Here is a 19,638-nt window from a genome sequence, read left to right as displayed (position 1 = left end):
TCCAGGTTTAACAGTGTATTTTATTAGTCTATATACTAACCTATATTGTAACTGCTGACTGTAGGTGCATGTTGGGTAAACTATAGTAGGACACGCAGTTGTAGTCCGAGCTAAAGAAATCGAAAGTAAAGAAATATATTTAATAAATGAAAATGTTCTTTTTGTATCCAGAGCACGGGATTAATCAATAAACATGACTAATATTTCTCTATTGTTATTCTTGATGTGATTGAAAAAGACCAACGTATAAAATATTTTGTTTAGTGTTTGATGAGCGATTTTCAAACTTTGTATGATCTGTTAATGTTAAATTACTGAATTAGTACTCTTGCCATTGCTTCTAAATGTAGCCACTTAAGACTGACCGAGCGTTTTAGAGAGAGCTATTCATACATTTTGACCAATTATTTCCACAAGTTGTTTCTAAAGACCTAGACAAATCAAATATAACTCTTGACCAAATGCATATAATGGATTATTGTCCTAGTATATCAGTAAATTAGTGTTCAAAAGTAGGTAAAGTTTCATCGATATCACTTATATTTAGACCTTTCATTGTGTTAATATGTAATGTGGATTTTTGAGGATTTTCTTGAATAAATACAGATCAAGTTTGAAAGCACATACATTATTAGTAAAGGGTTTATATCATAAAGAACTCGATAAATCATCTTTACTACCATTGTATAGTTTTGCTATTGTTGTAACTGGTATATTTTGATGAAATTGGTTGGCCTCCTAGAAAATATTTATTTAGAGATCATCTTAGTCATTTCATAGTGAAAAACAGTTTAATGTAATAAAACATTTAAACTATATTTAACACCTATTAAAGATTATTTGTAATGTTATGCATGCCGAAGAATTCACTATTCGATAATATCTTTGACATCACTATAAATAGGGGCTAACGTGCCATTAGCGCCTACAAATATTTGTTATAAAATCGCTACCTGATGGGTCGTTCTGGCTTTGAATAAAAACAGGAACAACATGATTGAATAAGTAGAATAATATCGAGCTTTTATAACATACTTGAAAAAAACAAGGATGATCGTATCTCTAAGTGGAATTTCTGTACCTGATAACGTTTCGGTGGTGGTCTCCTGACAGTAGTATTCCTGACAGCCTCTCCAATCATACCTGAAGAGTATGCAGACATACAATAGTTTAGATGTTCACTTTATTTTCTATCTATCTATCTATCTATCTATCTATATATATATATATATATATATATATATATATATATATATATATATATATATATATATATATATATATATATATATATATATATTGTTCTACCTAGTGTACAAACACGCACACACATATATAGAAGGTGTACATTGATTTTGCAACTGTTCATCTGTTTTGATACTAATATCGTCTTTTCAAAGAAAGATGTATTACCTCCCATGCATATATTAAGCTCATTTATATAAATTTGATTGGTCCGTGAGAGCCGAATGTTTTCTTTTCGTCTATTTGATATGCCTATAAGAAACACTCGTGATTTTCCTTTCGCATGTGACGTCCAAGAGTGATTTTGACACAGGATCAGAAAACAAGTATTGGATATATAACTCCATGCTTTGAATTAGTAGTGTTTAGATTGAAATGGAAGCGCAGGTTTAAATTGTGATGGTAACTAGCAAGCATTGTCGCTTAAGTAGGTCATTAGAAACACATCATTTTTGGGGTGACCAAAGTTGTCCATAAGTGACTTATTTCCTGCACCTTCTTCCATCTTGAAGTAAGTGACGAAGGCAGAATGGTATTTAATAAAAGACAAAAGTAGGAGAAATGTAAAGCAACGTCCGAAAGTGATATACGTACACAGCGGCAGAGGCTAATTGTTTAGGAAAGCAAAGAAATATAACTTATAGAATCTTAACTAGTGTTCATATTTTGAAATAGAGATGCCCCCAAAATACAGAAACAACTATAGACTTTATAGAGTATACGTTAGTTGAAGATACACGTATGCCGCTATTCTGAAATTTGAGGTGGGATTGGGAGATATATATCATTACGTTGAACCTATATTTGGTTTAAGGATATGATAAAGTTTAAAAGAAAAACAACAAGAAGTTGGTTATTTTTTGGTTTTGCAACTCCATGTCCCGTTATAGTCTTGTCTAGTCAAAACGGATGTGTTGAGTTTAATGGATGGCGACAATGGGTCAAACGGAATGACACATGATAATCTCTTGTTCGAAATTCTTAAAGATGTAGATTAGTATACACCCATATCTCATTTCTTTCTTGTATGATACCTAGTTATTTTCACAACTTGCGTCGAATTGCAGCACATGTTTTCTGGACGTGTTTTCAGGGAGAGAGAAAGAGACAGAGAGAGACAGAGACAGAGAAAGAGAGGGATGGGGAGAGAGAGAGAAAGGGAGAGACAGAGACAGAGAAAGAGAGAGAGAATAAGATAAAGGGAGATAATTAATGAACACATTTTGCAATAGTTTTCTTGGTGATTCGATAACCACGATCGAGTTTAATATTCATTAAAATTAATTATTTTGACCGTGTGGATTCTTCAATTACACATTTTGATTGTTTTCTGCAACTGGAATAAGTTCAACATACAAATAAATAATACATTAAGGTTTATGACTGGTCACACTTTGAAAGGGTTCCTAAAGAGATAAAGATGGATTCATCGTACTTAAAAAGCTATTGCCTGAGAGCATTTTGAACTCGGTATCCTTTTACACGATGTTATGTTTTAGTTATTTAATTTGCAAAATATTCCAGGTTTAACAGTGTATTTTATTAGTCTATATACTAACCTATATTGTAACTGCTGACTGTAGGTGCATGTTGGGTAAACTATAGTAGGACACGCAGTTGTAGTCCGAGCTAAAGAAATCGAAAGTAAAGAAATATATTTAATAAATGAAAATGTGCTTTTTGTGTCGAGAGCACGGCATTAATCAATAAACATGACTAATATTTCTCGATTGTTATTCTTGATGTGATTGAAACAGACCAACGTATAAAATATTTTGTTTAGTGCTTGATGAGCGATTTTCAAACTTTGTATGATCTGTTAATGTTAAATTACTGAATTAGTACGCTCTCCATCACTTCTAAATGTAGCCACTTAAGACTGACGGAGCGTTTTAGAGAGAGCTATTCATACATTTTGACCAAGTATTTCCACATGTTGTTTCTAAAGACCTAGACAAATCAAATATAACTCTTGACCAAATGCATATAATGGATTATTGTCCTAGTATATCAGTAAATTAGTGTTGAAAAGTAGGTAAAGTTTAATCGATATCACTTATATTTAGACCTTTCATTGTATTAATATGTAATTTTGATTTTGAGGAATTTATTGAATAAATACAGATCAAGTTTGAAAGCTCATACGTTATTAGTAAAGGGTTATATGATAAAGAACTCGATAAATCATCTTTACTACCATTGTATAGTTTTGTTATTGTTGTAACTGGTATATTTGGATGTAATTGGTTGACCTCCTAGAAAATATTTATTTAGAGATCATCTTAGTCATTTCATAGTGAAATACAGTTTAATGCAATAAAACATTTAAACTGTATTTAACACCTATTAAAAATTATTTGTAATGGTATGCATGCCGAAGAATTCACTATTCGATAATATCTTTGACATCACTATAAATAGGGGCTAACGTGCCATTAGCGCCTACAAATATTTGTTATAAAATCGCTACCTGATGGGTCGTTCTGGCTTTGAATAAAAACAGGAACAACATGATTGAATAAGTAGAATAATATCGAGCTTTTATAACATACTTGAGAAAAACAAGGATGATCGTATCTCTAAGTGGTATTTCTGTACCTGATAACGTTTCGGTGGTGGTCTCCTGACAGTAGTATTCCTGACAGCCTCTCCAATCATACCTGAAGAGTATGCAGATATACAATAGTTTAGATGTTCACTTTATTTTATATCTATATATCTATGTATCAATATATATATTTATATATATAATTCTACCTAGTGTACAAAGACGCACACACACATATAGAAGGTGTACAATGATTTTGCAACTGTTCATCTGTTTTGATACTAATATCGTCTTTTCAAAGAAAGATGTATTACCTCCCATGCATATATTAAGCTCATTTATACAAATTTGATTGGTCCGTGAGAGCCGAATGTTTTCTTTTCGTCTATTTGATATGCCTATAAGAAACACTCGTGATTTTCCTGTCGCATGAGACGTCCAAGAGTGATTTTGACACAGGATCAGAAAACAAGTATTGGATATATAACTTCATGCTTTGAATTAGTAGTGTTTAGATTGAAATGGAAGCGCAGGTGTAAATTGTGAAGGTAACTAGCAAGTATTGCCGCTTAAGTAGGTCATTAGAAACGCATCATTTTTGGGGTGACCAAAGGTGACCATAAGTGACTTATTTCCTGCACCTTCTTCCGTCTTGAAGTAAGTGACGAAGGCAGAATGATATTTAATAAAAGACAAAAATAGGAGAAATGTAAAGGAACGTCCTAAAGTGATATACGTACACAGCTGCAGAGGCAATTGTTTAGGAAAGCAAAGAAATATAACTTATAGAATCTTAACTAGTGTTCATATTTTGAAATAGAGATGCCCCCAAAATACAGAAACAACTATAGACTTTATAGAGTATAGGTCACTTGAAGATACACGTATGCCGCTATTCTGAAATTTGAGGTGGGATTGGGAGATATATATCATTACGTTGAACCTATATTTGGTGTAAGGATATGATAAAGTTTAAAAGAAAAACAAGAAGAAGTTGGTTATTTTTAGGTTTTGCAACTCCATGTCCCGTTATAGACTTGTCTAGTCAAAACGGATGTGTTGAGTTCAATGGATGGCGACAATGGGTCAAACGGAATGACACATAATAATCTCTTGTTCGAAATTCTTAAAGATGTAAAATTAATATACACCCATAACTCATTTCTTTCTTGTATGATACCTAATTATTTTCACAACTTGCGTCGAATTGCAGCACATGTTTTCTGGACGTGTTTTCAGGGAGAGAGAGAAAGAGACAGAGAGAGACAGAGAAAGAGAAAGAGAGGGATGGGGAGAAAGAGAGAAAGGGAGAGACAGAGACAGAGAAAGAGAGAGAGAGAATAAGATAAAGGGAGATAATTAATGAACACATTTTGCAATAGTTTTCTTGGTGATTAGATAACCACGAACGAGTTTAATATTCATTAAAATTAATTATTTTGACTGTGTGGATTCTTCAATTACACATTTTGATTGTTTTCTGCAACTGGAATAAGTTCAACATACAAATAAATAATACATTAAGGTTTATGACTGGTCACACTTTGAAAGGGTTCCTAAAGAGATAAAGATGGATTCATCGTACTTAAAAAGCTATTGCCTGAGAGCATTTTGAACTCGGTATCCTGTCACACGATGTTATGTTTTAGTTATTTAATTTGCAAAATATTCCAGGTTTAACAGTGTATTTTATTAGTCTATATACTAACCTGTATTGTAACTGCTGACTGTAGGTGCATGTTGGGTAAACTATAGTAGGACACGCAGTTGTAGTCCGAGCTAAAGAAATCGAAAGTAAAGAAATATATTTAATAAATGAAAATGTGCTTTTTGTATCCAGAGCACGGCATTAATCAATAAACATGACTAATATTTCTCGATTGTTATTCTTGATGTGATTGAAACAGACCAACGTATAAAATATTTTGTTTAGTGCTTGATAAGCGATTTTCAAACTTTGTATGATCTGTTAATGTTAAATTACTGAATTAGTACTCTTGCCATTGCTTCTAAATGTAGCCACGTAAGACTGACCGAGCGTTTTAGAGAGAGCTATTCATACATTTTGACCAAGTATTTCCACAAGTTGTTTCTAAAGACCTAGACAAATCAAATATAACTCTTGACCAAATGCATATAATGGATTATTGTCCTAGTATATCAGTAAATTAGTGTTGAAAAGTAGGTAAAGTTTCATCGATATCACTTATATTTAGACCTTTCATTGTGTTAATATGTAATGTGGATTTTTGAGGATTTTCTTGAATAAATACAGATCAAATTTGAAAGCTCATACATTATTAGTAAAGGGTTTATATCATAAAGAACTCGATAAATGATCTTTACTACCATTGTATAGTTTTGCTATTGTTGTAACTGGTATATTTGGAAGAAATTGGTTGACCTCCTAGAAAATATTTATTTAGAGATCATCTTAGTCATTTCATAGTGAAAAACAGTTTAATGTAATAAAACATTTAAACTATATTTAACACCTATTAAAGATTATTTGTAATGTTATGCATGCCGAAGAATTCACTATTCGATAATATCTTTGACATCACTATAAATAGGGGCTAACGTGCCATTAGCGCCTACAAATATTTGTTATAAAATCGCTACCTGATGGGTCGTTCTGACTTTGAATAAAAACATTAACAACATGATTGAATAAGTAGAATAATATCGAGCTTTTATAACATACTTGAAAAAAACAAGGATGATCGTATCTCTAAGTGGTATTTCTGTACCTGATAACGTTTCGGTGGTGGTCTCCTGACAGTAGTATTCCTGACAGCCTCTCCAATCATACCTGAAGAGTATGCAGATATACAATAGTTTAGATGTTCACTTTATTTTATATCTATATATATATGTATCAATATATATATTTATATATATAATTCTACCTAGTGTACAAAGACGCACACACACATATAGAAGGTGTACAATGATTTTGCAACTGTTCATCTGTTTTGATACTAATATCGTCTTTTCAAAGAAAGATGTATTACCTCCCATGCATATATTAAGCTCATTTATACAAATTTGATTGGTCCGTGAGAGCCGAATGTTTTCTTTTCGTCTATTTGATATGCCTATAAGAAACACTCGTGATTTTCCTGTCGCATGAGACGTCCAAGAGTGATTTTGACACAGGATCAGAAAACAAGTATTGGATATATAACTTCATGCTTTGAATTAGTAGTGTTTAGATTGAAATGGAAGCGCAGGTGTAAATTGTGAAGGTAACTAGCAAGTATTGCCGCTTAAGTAGGTCATTAGAAACGCATCATTTTTGGGGTGACCAAAGTTGACCATAAGTGACTTATTTCCTGCACCTTCTTCCGTCTTGAAGTAAGTGACGAAGGCAGAATGATATTTAATAAAAGACAAAAATAGGAGAAATGTAAAGGAACGTCCTAAAGTGATATACGTACACAGCTGCAGAGGCAATTGTTTAGGAAAGCAAAGAAATATAACTTATAGAATCTTAACTAGTGTTCATATTTTGAAATAGAGATGCCCCCAAAATACAGAAACAACTATAGACTTTATAGAGTATAGGTCACTTGAAGATACACGTATGCCGCTATTCTGAAATTTGAGGTGGGATTGGGAGATATATATCATTACGTTGAACCTATATTTGGTGTAAGGATATGATAAAGTTTAAAAGAAAAACAACAAGAAGTTGGTTATTTTTAGGTTTTGCAACTCCATGTCCCGTTATAGACTTGTCTAGTCAAAACGGATGTGTTGAGTTTAATGGATGGCGACAATGGGTCAAACGGAATGACACATAATAATCTCTTGTTCGAAATTCTTAAAGATGTAAAATTAATATACACCCATAACTCATTTCTTTCTTGTATGATACCTAATTATTTTCACAACTTGCGTCGAATTGCAGCACATGTTTTCTGGACGTGTTTTCAGGGAGAGAGAGAAAGAGACAGAGAGAGACAGAGACAGAGAAAGAGAGGGATGGGGAGAGAGAGAGAAAGGGAGAGACAGAGACAGAGAAAGAGAGAGAGAGAATAAGATAAAGGGAGATAATTAATGAACACATTTTGCAATAGTTTTCTTGGTGATTAGATAACCACGAACGAGTTTAATATTCATTAAAATTAATTATTTTGACCGTGTAGATTCTTCAATTACACATTTTGATTGTTTTCTGCAACTGGAATAAGTTCAACATACAAATAAATAATACATTAAGGTTTATGACTGGTCACACTTTGAAAGGGTTCCTAAAGAGATAAAGATGGATTCATCGTACTTAAAAAGCTATTGCCTGAGAGCATTTTGAACTCGGTATCCTGTCACACGATGTTATGTTTTAGTTATTTAATTTGCAAAATATTCCAGGTTTAACAGTGTATTTTATTAGTCTATATACTAACCTGTATTGTAACTGCTGACTGTAGGTGCATGTTGGGTAAACTATAGTAGGACACGCAGTTGTAGTCCGAGCTAAAGAAATCGAAAGTAAAGAAATATATTTAATAAATGAAAATGTGCTTTTTGTATCCAGAGCACGGCATTAATCAATAAACATGACTAATATTTCTCGATTGTTATTCTTGATGTGATTGAAACAGACCAACGTATAAAATATTTTGTTTAGTGCTTGATGAGCGATTTTGAAACTTTGTATGATCTGTTAATGTTAAATTACTGAATTAGTACTCTTGCCATTGCTTCTAAATGTAGCCACGTAAGACTGACCGAGCGTTTTAGAGAGAGCTATTCATACATTTTGACCAAGTATTTCCACAAGTTGTTTCTAAAGACCTAGACAAATCAAATATAACTCTTGACCAAATGCATATAATGGATTATTGTCCTAGTATATCAGTAAATTAGTGTTGAAAAGTAGGTAAAGTTTCATCGATATCACTTATATTTAGACCTTTCATTGTGTTAATATGTAATGTGGATTTTTGAGGATTTTCTTGAATAAATACAGATCAAGTTTGAAAGCTCATACATTATTAGTAAAGGGTTTATATCATAAAGAACTCGATAAATGATCTTTACTACCATTGTATAGTTTTGCTATTGTTGTAACTGGTATATTTGGAAGAAATTGGTTGACCTCCTAGAAAATATTTATTTAGAGATCATCTTAGTCATTTCATAGTGAAAAACAGTTTAATGTAATAAAACATTTAAACTATATTTAACACCTATTAAAGATTATTTGTAATGTTATGCATGCCGAAGAATTCACTATTCGATAATATCTTTGACATCACTATAAATAGGGGCTAACGTGCCATTAGCGCCTACAAATATTTGTTATAAAATCGCTACCTGATGGGTCGTTCTGGCTTTGAATAAAAACAGGAACAACATGATTGAATAAGTAGAATAATATCGAGCTTTTATAACATACTTGAAAAAAACAAGGATGATCGTATCTCTAAGTGGTATTTCTGTACCTGATAAAGTTTCGGTGGTGGTCTCCTGACAGTAGTATTCCTGACAGCCTCTCCAATCATACCTGAAGAGTATGCAGATATACAATAGTTTAGATGTTCACTTTATTTTATATCTATATATATATGTATCAATATATATATTTATATATATAATTCTACCTAGTGTACAAAGACGCACACACACATATAGAAGGTGTACAATGATTTTGCAACTGTTCATCTGTTTTGATACTAATATCGTCTTTTCAAAGAAAGATGTATTACCTCCCATGCATATATTAAGCTCATTTATACAAATTTGATTGGTCCGTGAGAGCCGAATGTTTTCTTTTCGTCTATTTGATATGCCTATAAGAAACACTCGTGATTTTCCTGTCGCATGAGACGTCCAAGAGTGATTTTGACACAGGATCAGAAAACAAGTATTGGATATATAACTTCATGCTTTGAATTAGTAGTGTTTAGATTGAAATGGAAGCGCAGGTGTAAATTGTGAAGGTAACTAGCAAGTATTGCCGCTTAAGTAGGTCATTAGAAACGCATCATTTTTGGGGTGACCAAAGTTGACCATAAGTGACTTATTTCCTGCACCTTCTTCCGTCTTGAAGTAAGTGACGAAGGCAGAATGATATTTAATAAAAGACAAAAATAGGAGAAATGTAAAGGAACGTCCTAAAGTGATATACGTACACAGCTGCAGAGGCAATTGTTTAGGAAAGCAAAGAAATATAACTTATAGAATCTTAACTAGTGTTCATATTTTGAAATAGAGATGCCCCCAAAATACAGAAACAACTATAGACTTTATAGAGTATAGGTCACTTGAAGATACACGTATGCCGCTATTCTGAAATTTGAGGTGGGATTGGGAGATATATATCATTACGTTGAACCTATATTTGGTGTAAGGATATGATAAAGTTTAAAAGAAAAACAACAAGAAGTTGGTTATTTTTAGGTTTTGCAACTCCATGTCCCGTTATAGAATTGTCTAGTCAAAACGGATGTGTTGAGTTTAATGGATGGCGACAATGGGTCAAACGGAATGACACATAGTAATCTCTTGTTCGAAATTCTTAAAGATGTAAAATTAATATACACCCATAACTCATTTCTTTCTTGTATGATACCTAATTATTTTCACAACTTGCGTCGAATTGCAGCACATGTTTTCTGGACGTGTTTTCAGGGAGAGAGAGAAAGAGACAGAGAGAGACAGAGAAAGAGAAAGAGAGGGATGGGGAGAGAGAGAGAAAGGGAGAGACAGAGACAGAGAAAGAGAGAGAGAATAAGATAAAGGGAGATAATTAATGAACACATTTTGCAATAGTTTTCTTGGTGATTAGATAACCACGAACGAGTTTAATATTCATTAAAATTAATTATTTTGACCGTGTGGATTCTTCAATTACACATTTTGATTGTTTTCTGCAACTGGAATAAGTTCAACATACAAATAAATAATACATTAAGGTTTATGACTGGTCACACTTTGAAAGGGTTCCTAAGGAGATAAAGATGGATTCATTGTACTTAAAAAGCTATTGCCTGAGATCATTTTGAACTCGGTACCCTGTCACACGATGTTATGTTTTAGTTATTTAATTTGCAAAAGATTCCAGGTTTAACAGTGTATTTATTAGTCTATATGCTAACCTGTATTGTAAGTGCTGACTGTAGGTGCATGTTGGGTGAACTATAGTAGGACACGCAGTTGTAGTCCGAGCTAAAGAAATCGAAAGTAAAGAAATATATTTAATAAATGAAAATGTGCTTTTTGTATCCAGAGCAGGGCATTAATCAATAAACATGTCTAATATTGCTTGGTTGCTATTCTTGATTTGAATGAAATAGGCCAACATATAAAATATTTTGTTTAGTGCTTGTTTAGCCATTTTTAAACTTTGCACGATCTGTTAATCTTACCTTATTGAATTAGTACGCTTGCCATCACTTCTACAATGTAACCACTTATGGCTGACCGAGCGTTTTAGAGAGAGCTATTCATACATTTTGACCAAGTGTTTCCACAAGTTGTTTCTAAAGACCTAGACAAATCAAATAGAGATCATGGGCAGTTAGGGAAGTTGTCAATGATTCTCCCATTTTCTTCGCCTTTAATGGATATCACAAATACATATGATTTATTGAATAATTAATGTACCTGCTGTCGCGTGGGTGGTTGTCTCCTGGCAGTAGTATTCAAGACAGCCTCTCCAATCATACCTGAAGAGTATGCAGATATGGAATTGTATTGATGTTCACATTAATATACAAGTATATGTATAAATTAATTATCTTGTCCGTTTAGATTCTAGATTTTCACATTTTGATTGTGCATTGCGTTTAAGCTCAATATCCAAAGAGATACTTCATTAAGGTTTGTGACTAAGGAAATAAAGACGGATTCATCAGTACTTAAAAATATATTGCCTGAGAGCATTTTTAAGTTTGTAGCCTGTTACAAGAGGGTATGTTTTAGTTATTTAATTAGCAAAATAATCCAGGGTTAACAGTCTTTTTTATTAGGCTATATACTAACCTGTAAAGTAACGGTTGACTGAAGGTACATGTTGGGTACATTATAGCAGGACACGCAGTTGTAGTCCGAGCTAAATAAATCGAAAGTAAACAAATATATTAACATATTTAATAAATGAAAAAGTGTTTTTTTCTTACCAGAACACGGTATTAATCAATGAACATGTCTCATATTTCTCGATTGATATTCTTGATTTAATTGAAAGAGACCAATATATAAATTATTGTGTTTAGTGTTTATGAGTTATTTTTAAACTTTGTGTGATCTGTTAATATAAAATTACTGAATTAGTACGCTTGCCATCACTTCTAAAATGTAACCACATTAGGTTGACCGAGTGTTTTAGAGATAGCTATTCATATATGTTTACCAAGTGTTTTCACAAGTTGTTTCTAAAGACCTAGATAAATCAAATATAACTCTTGAGCAGTTAGAGAAGCTGTCAATGATTCTCCCATTTCATCGCCTTTTATGGATTTTACAAATACTTATGATTTTATAGAATCATTACCATATACTGTTCACAATTTAGATTTAAAAAATACCACAAAGTTGCTGCGATTTAATGATGATAAATTCAAACGTAGTTTTTCAGAGACGACCTAGAAAAGTTAGTTAACTAGTTTTCATTGCTATACCGTTTTAATATAAGACAATAAAATAATGCCTTGAACGCTTCTTTAATAAATATATGAAGGGCGAGCGTCTATATCTTTTTATGGAAGATGGCAACATTTGTTAGTATGAATAATATTGTATTATTGGAAGAATATTATGATATACATGATATCATACCATGTCATCCTTGCATTCCAGGGTCATTGATATTCTTTCCCAAAGATGGAAAAGATTAAGTGCTCCCACTTCATTTGTTTTCATTATCTTTTCGTTAACACTGTTTATGATGTACTTCTCACTATCCTAAAGGCAGAATCATTCATGTATCCACATATGGGAACAAACAAAGATATTTTAAACCTGTGACGATTGTTTGCATTTATTTTAATAATGTCGAACTTCATTCCCCTGATCTGTTTTTTTTGTTCCATCTAAAATTGCGTTGTGTGTTTAGTTTAATTCAGTGGTATAATGACTGTTCCCAGATATGTTTGGTTATTTACACGATATGTAATGAAAAAAGATGTAATTTTGATTAACACGCCGTTTTTTTAAATAAGGAGCATAAAGAGGAGTAACACATTGAGGATAATTCAAACCTCTTCAGCACTGAACATAATCTAGTGTGTAGACGGATAAACCATATCGCTCCCAAGGAGAGTCCTATTGCCTTGTAACGGATTTTGCATTGCTGTGTTATGTTTACTGGTTTAGTTCTTAAGCATTTTTCATACTTAGATGATTTAAATAATTGGGTCTGTAATAAGAAATAACTATATACACTGCTGTAAATTGATGAAATCTCAGTTCATGGTCAGAATTTGCATCCATAAACGATATATTTTGCGAAGCATAAGTCCTGATCCCGAGAGTAGTTTCCCTGTCCCAACCAAATGCATATAATGGATTATTGTCCTAGTGTCTCAGTAAATTAATGTTGAAAAATAAATACAGTGTCATCGGTATCGATACACCTACCGACAGTTTTTGAACGGTGTTAGGCATTTAAGGATTGTGCATCAAAATGTTTGATTGACATCAAATAGTTTCTTGCACAGAATGAGTTCAGTTTATATGACAGTTATATTTAGACCTTTCATAGCATTAATATGTAATGTGGATTTTGAGGATTTTCTTGAATAAATACAGATCAAGTTTGAAAGCTCATACATTATTAGTAAGTGGCCATATAATAAAAAAACTTTATAAATCATCTTTACTACAATTGTATAGTTTTGTTATTGATGTAACTGGTATATTTTGATGTAATTGGTTGACCCCTTAGAAGATATTTATTTAGAGATCATAGGGAAAGACAGTTTAATGCAATAGAACATTTACACTATATTTAACACCTATTGAAGATTTATTACTAATGCTATGTTCGTCGAAGCATTCACAGTTTGATAATATCAATAACATCACTATAAATAGGGGCTAACGTGTGATAATGGCGCACAAATAGTTATTATAATTGCGCTACATGATGGGTCGTGCTGGCTTTGAAACAGATATGAAAAGACAGTTGAATAATCATGATAATATCGAGATTTTATAACATACTAGAGACATCAACGAATATCTTATCTCTAAGTGACATTTCTGTACCTGCTGTCGTTTCGGTGGTTGTCTCCTGGCAGTAGTATTCAAGACAGCCTCTCCAATCATACCTGAAGAGTATGCAGATATACAATGGTATCGATGTTCACATTAATATACAACTATATATATATATATATATATATATATATATATATATATATATATATATATATATATATATATATATATATATATATATATATATATATATATATATATTATTTTGTCCGTGTTGATTCTAGATTTTCACATGTTGATTGTGCATTTCGATTAAGCTCAACATCCAAAAAGATATAGCATGAAGGCTTTTGACTGGCCATATTTTGATAGGGGTACTAAAGAGATAAAGACAGATTCATCGGTACTTAAACATCTATTGCCTGAGAGCATTTTTAAGTATGTAACCTATCAAAAGAGGGCATGTTTTAGTTATTTAATTTGCAATATATTCCAGAATTAACAGTGTATTTTATTAGGCTATATACTAACCTGTAAAGTAACGGTTGATTGTAGGTACATGTAGGGTACATTATAGTAGGACATGCATTTGTAGTCCGAGCTAAATAAATCGAAAGTAAAGAAATATATAAACATATTTAATAAATGAAAAAGTGTTTTTTGTGTGCCCAGAACACGGCATTAATCAATGAACATGTCTCATATTTCTCGATTGATATTCTTGATTTAATTGAAAGAGACCAATATATAAATTATTGTGTTTAGTGTTTATAAGTGATATTTATACTTTGTGTGATATGTTAATATTAAATTACTGAATTAGTACGCTTGCCATCACTTCTAAAATGTAACCACTTAAGGCTGACCGAGCGTTTGAGAGATAGCTATTCATACATTTTTAGAAAGTGTTTCCACAAGTTGTTTCTAAAGATCTAGACTGACCAAATATAACTCTTGAGCAGATACTGCAGCTGTCAGTGATTTTCCCATTTTCATCGCCTTTAATGGGTTTCACAATTAATTATGATTTACACAATAATTATCATATACTGTTCACAATTTAGATTTAAATAATGCCTTATTGTATTACATATTGATCTACTTACTTATATGTACACTTCTTTAATGTGATCCAATTACGCATGACATTTTCATATTTGGGTGCCATGTGTTGGTAAAATGTCTTAGAATTAAGATCTTTGTAAAAATGACGCATCTGTCTTTAGGTTTGCCATTCCATATTTGGTCTTTATCAATTGTATGCTTTTGAATATCACAAACTTTAATTTGCTACATTTATTGAGCGTCATAACGTAATCGTCTGCTGTTGAAATAAACTTGAATGAATCGATTTGATGGAAGATATTTTAAAACAAATATATTTCATTGCTTCACTTCGGTGTGTACTTTTCTATTTTGTAAACGCTTTTTAGAAGATAATGTTCTTCTGAAGATATATTCGTGAACCCCAAGGTAAGTAAAATTGGAAATAGTGGTAAAAGGGGAATTTTATAAACTGAATTACCTTTACCAGTATAGCTTTGGAACTTGCAGAACTAATATGGTTGGATACCCGTACATATAGCGTCAATGTGAAACAACCACTTCATTGGCATATCAAAAATGTTATATAATCACCTAATTTTATTTCAATGAGTATAACGATCCATATTAAAATGCTAATGGATATTGTACCAAAATATGATAGTTGTATATGTCTTTCGTATATATGAATCTTTGATGTGGAAAAAGAACAGCAAGAACGGAGAAAGAAAGTAATTAAAACTGATGGAAATATAATTTTATATACACCACAAAGTTGCTGCGACTTTAATGATGATAAATTCAAACGTAATCCCCAGAGACGACCTAGAGAAGTTAGTTAACTTATTTTCGTTGCTATACCGTTTATTATAGGACAATAAAATAATGTTTATACACTTTTTCAATGGATAGATAAAGAGAAAGAGGTGTGTATCTTTTTAAGGAAGATGGCGAAATTTGTTAGGTTGCATAATATTGTATTATTAACTGAATATTATAATGTAAATGATATCATAATATGTCATCCTTGCATTCCAGGGACATTGGTATTCCTTCCGAAAGATGGAAAAGCTTTAGTGCTTCCATTTCCTTTGTTTTCATTATCCTTTCGTTAACATTGTTTATTATGTACTTGTCACTATCCTAAAGGGGATAATCATTCATGCAACCGCATATTTGAAGAAACAAAGATATTTTAAACCTGTGACGATTGTTTGAATTTTATTTTATAATGTCGATGTTCAGTCCCCTTTCCTGTAGTCTGATATTCCATTTGAACGTGTGTTGTGTGTTGGTTTTAATTCAGATGTATAATGATTGTTACTCGATATGTCTGGTTATTATTATTTACTCGATGTGTAAGAAAATACGATGTCAGATTTTTCAACTCGCCTTTTGTTTATATAGAGAGTATAAAGAGGAGTAACATATTGATCATAATTTAAACCTCTTCAACACTAAATGTAATGTAGTGTGTGGATGGATAAACCGAATCAGGCTCAGGGAGAGTCCTATTTCCGTGTAACGTATATTGCATTGTTGTGTTATGTACTGGTTTAGTTCTTAAGCATTTTCATACTTAGATGATTTAGATAATGGTGATTTTAATAATAATCCATTATTATTTAGCTAGTTTCTCACCAAAATCGTGTTGAAAAGTTGACAAGGGTTCGTCGGTCTCGAAACAACTACCGGCCGCAGTCTCGATGGAGCGTACATCAAAATGTTTGATTAACAACAAAAAATTTCTTTCACACAATGATTACAGTGTATATGATGGGTATATTTATATATTTCATAGTATTAATGTGTAATGTGGATTTTGAGGATATTCCTGAATAGCTACATATAAATTTTGAAAGATAATACATTATTTGTGACTCGCCATAGAATAATGAACTATATAAATTAGCTTTACAACCATTTTATAGTTTTGCTATTGTTGTAACTGGTATATTTTATGTTATTGGTAGAACTCTAAGAAGATATTCATTTAAAGATCATCTTAGTCATTTCAACTTAAGATATTTACTGGAAGCTCTTACATCTTGAGGGTAAAGCATTTTTTGCCGACAAGGATTATATTTTCCATGCCGGCAGTATAAATCCTTTTAGAGTATTAATGTGAATTATGGTGCTATACTTTAATCAATGCGGTGCATTTTTGGAAAGTTCTTACATTTCCTACAGGGAGCATAACATGATCGGAATTATGCAGTGTATCTTTGTTGTCTACATATACTATTTTGACTTTAGGCATATCGTATATTGTCCTGAAATGGGCGATAGAAACATGAAATGTTAAGTTAGATATTGTGTACATCGTTTCACTCACAGAGACAAAAATCGGTTCAGGGCAAACGAACTATTATACCAGCTCTAAATATTAAGGCTTATTCGATATTACTCTTGCTACTAATGAAAAATTTACATTTTGCTAATATCGTTTGAATGAAGATAGATCGGTAATAATTTGTTTGTACACCATGAAATGTTTTCTATTGATAGTATTATATTCAATACCTACAAGACTAAGAACAAATACTGTAAATAATATAATTGTGTATAACATAGAAATAAAACGATATTAAGTGAATCTTTAGGTATTGAATCAGTACCTGTAGACGTGGACTCAGTGGAATGCGATTCACAGTAACATTCCTGACAGCCTCTCCAATCGTACCTGAAGAGTATGTTTACCGGTATATTCAAAAACATATGCATAACAACAATTTATTAGCTTTGACGGAATGATGTTTCAGCTGTGCACGTAACATCAGGCAAGTATCCCCGAAGTTAGGATCAAGTATTACGTCACGCCTTAGATAAAACTTATTTACGCCGATTTCATTCATCCACGTTCAGCAAAAAAGTCAGGTCTATAGTCTTCCCAACATTATATATAGTCATCGCTCATTAAAAAGGAGCATGCTCTACATTACATAAACAAGCAAATTATCAAAAACTGGCCAAGCGTGATTTCAACGTATAGAAACAAATTAATTTGCGACTCAATAAAGAACAGAATGAAGCAAAATATACCCTGAGAACATACAACATGTAAATGTCCCATATATTTATAATTGAAACGGGCATACATATATCAAAGAGAAGAAGGGACAACAATGACTACAAGATCCTTGGTCAATTATACTAGCACGCAAATCAGCTAATTACGTGTTGTGCTTAGTACACAAAAATAATTTTAAAAATAGATAACGCAAAGCTCAAAATCAAACAGTAAAGTCTAAAATAGATCCTGACTTTATTTTAATTAGTTCGTTATAATAAAAAATAAGATCGTGATAGTTCGGCAGTAACTGGTAGGAAACAATGCATTAAATGCATCTATGAAAATCATTTAATTAATGTCAATTCACATGACACAATAGCCACAATATTCGTTTTGTATCCACGTTTGAGTTTTAAACATAATGGATTGCACATAATTATTCATGTCATTTTTAGAATCAATTAGCCCATCAAATGCATATAATATATCGTATATTTTTCCATACAATATAATTTTCAGTTAATGATTCATAGTATGTTTCTACATCAAAGCAAAAAATTAAACAAGGGATGATACAAATCACCACATTGGTTGCTAATAAGAGCACCTATAGTAAAGAATTTCTGATCTTCGGTTGATTAATTGGGAAGCCCACGTCCGGTCCGAATAGTTGGATGGGTGTTTGAAATATATTCATTATTTTACATATATAGGTGGGGTAATCCATAAATAGATTCTAAGTGTGTGAACAAATTCTGAGTTGTTCCCCAAGTCTGCAGTTCATTGGCAAGAATGATTCCTAATTAAACAATTACTATTAGCATTATTATTACTATGATAGATCATGTTGGATATAATGTTGATCAAACCAAAAACTCTCATCGATTCCCCAAAAGTAATCGCTTTCTCTTGTCACCTCTGAAGTCACATATCAATTCTGTAGGTTTGCAAAAGATGTATTTTCAAGTCTGTCGAATCGCCATAATATCACCTATCGCACATATGCTTGCACATGCTAGTGAAACCCTATAAACGGAAGTAATATTCCATTGATTAGCATCGTATTTTAACGATCTCCAAATAATTATGTTGACTTTTAAAATTTTATTCTGAAGCTTGAAATATTCATGTTTTACATTTATTCGGAGAATTCACTGCGTGAATGTAACGCAGAAACATTAAAAAATTTGTGTCTTAAGTTTGTGTCTTAAATAAATAAGTTTAAGATCAAAATATGGCCGCAAGTTTAACGGCATTGAAATTACCTAGCACCTTTTGATAAGTATATCAATCGAATCACATGTCATTTTCGTCGACTACATTTATCAATTCATCTCATATTTCTCATCCACTCAACCCTCGTTAATAGGTAGGAATGAACAACGTTATTAAAAAAGACAACAAAAAAGTGAAGAAAATCATGCACAATGTCATATACTTGCTCAACAATAGTCATCAAGGGTGAAGGCTATGTTTAGAAATTTAACTATTGCAATGGAGGATCCTAAGAAAGCTAAGGAATTTGTTTTGGTCGGTAAGTCACTTTGAAATACGTTCATATCGCAGTAGCGGAATTTAAAATAGCTTCGAGATGATTGTACGGAATTCCGTCAGGCCC

At 32.1% G+C, this 19,638-nt stretch overlaps 1 protein-coding gene across 7 annotated transcripts in view; it reads right to left on the bottom strand.

Annotated features, from left to right (window-relative positions):
- The window catches only part of LOC149774964 (uncharacterized), a 60,760-nt gene that overhangs the window by 33,932 nt on the left and 7,190 nt on the right, over positions 1–19,638 (bottom strand). For 6 of the 7 annotated variants that reach the window (XM_089944606.1, XM_089944603.1, XM_089944601.1 and 3 more), the window contains 14 exons: positions 17,626–17,690; positions 14,495–14,564; positions 14,012–14,073; positions 11,786–11,855; positions 11,408–11,469; positions 10,900–10,969; positions 9,244–9,305; positions 8,203–8,272; positions 6,544–6,605; positions 5,503–5,572; positions 3,844–3,905; positions 2,805–2,874; positions 1,082–1,143; positions 41–110 (listed from right to left, as the gene is read on the bottom strand). In XM_089944606.1, coding sequence (XP_089800732.1) covers positions 41–110; positions 1,082–1,143; positions 2,805–2,874; positions 3,844–3,905; positions 5,503–5,572; positions 6,544–6,605; positions 8,203–8,272; positions 9,244–9,305; positions 10,900–10,969; positions 11,408–11,469; positions 11,786–11,855; positions 14,012–14,073; positions 14,495–14,564; positions 17,626–17,690 — 927 coding nt within the window. The remainder of the gene's footprint in view (positions 1–40; positions 111–1,081; positions 1,144–2,804; positions 2,875–3,843; positions 3,906–5,502; positions 5,573–6,543; positions 6,606–8,202; positions 8,273–9,243; positions 9,306–10,899; positions 10,970–11,407; positions 11,470–11,785; positions 11,856–14,011; positions 14,074–14,494; positions 14,565–17,625; positions 17,691–19,638) is intronic. The other variant, XM_089944605.1, reaches the window with a different exon arrangement.

The sequence above is a fragment of the Sinohyriopsis cumingii genome, unplaced genomic scaffold (assembly GCF_028554795.1).
Source record: "Sinohyriopsis cumingii isolate HCF-2022 unplaced genomic scaffold, ASM2855479v2 utg000066l, whole genome shotgun sequence".
Classification (NCBI taxonomy): Eukaryota; Metazoa; Mollusca; class Bivalvia; order Unionida; family Unionidae; genus Sinohyriopsis; species Sinohyriopsis cumingii.
The sequence above is the reverse complement of the archived record's forward strand: the minus strand, read 5'-3'. Positions and strand labels throughout refer to the sequence as shown.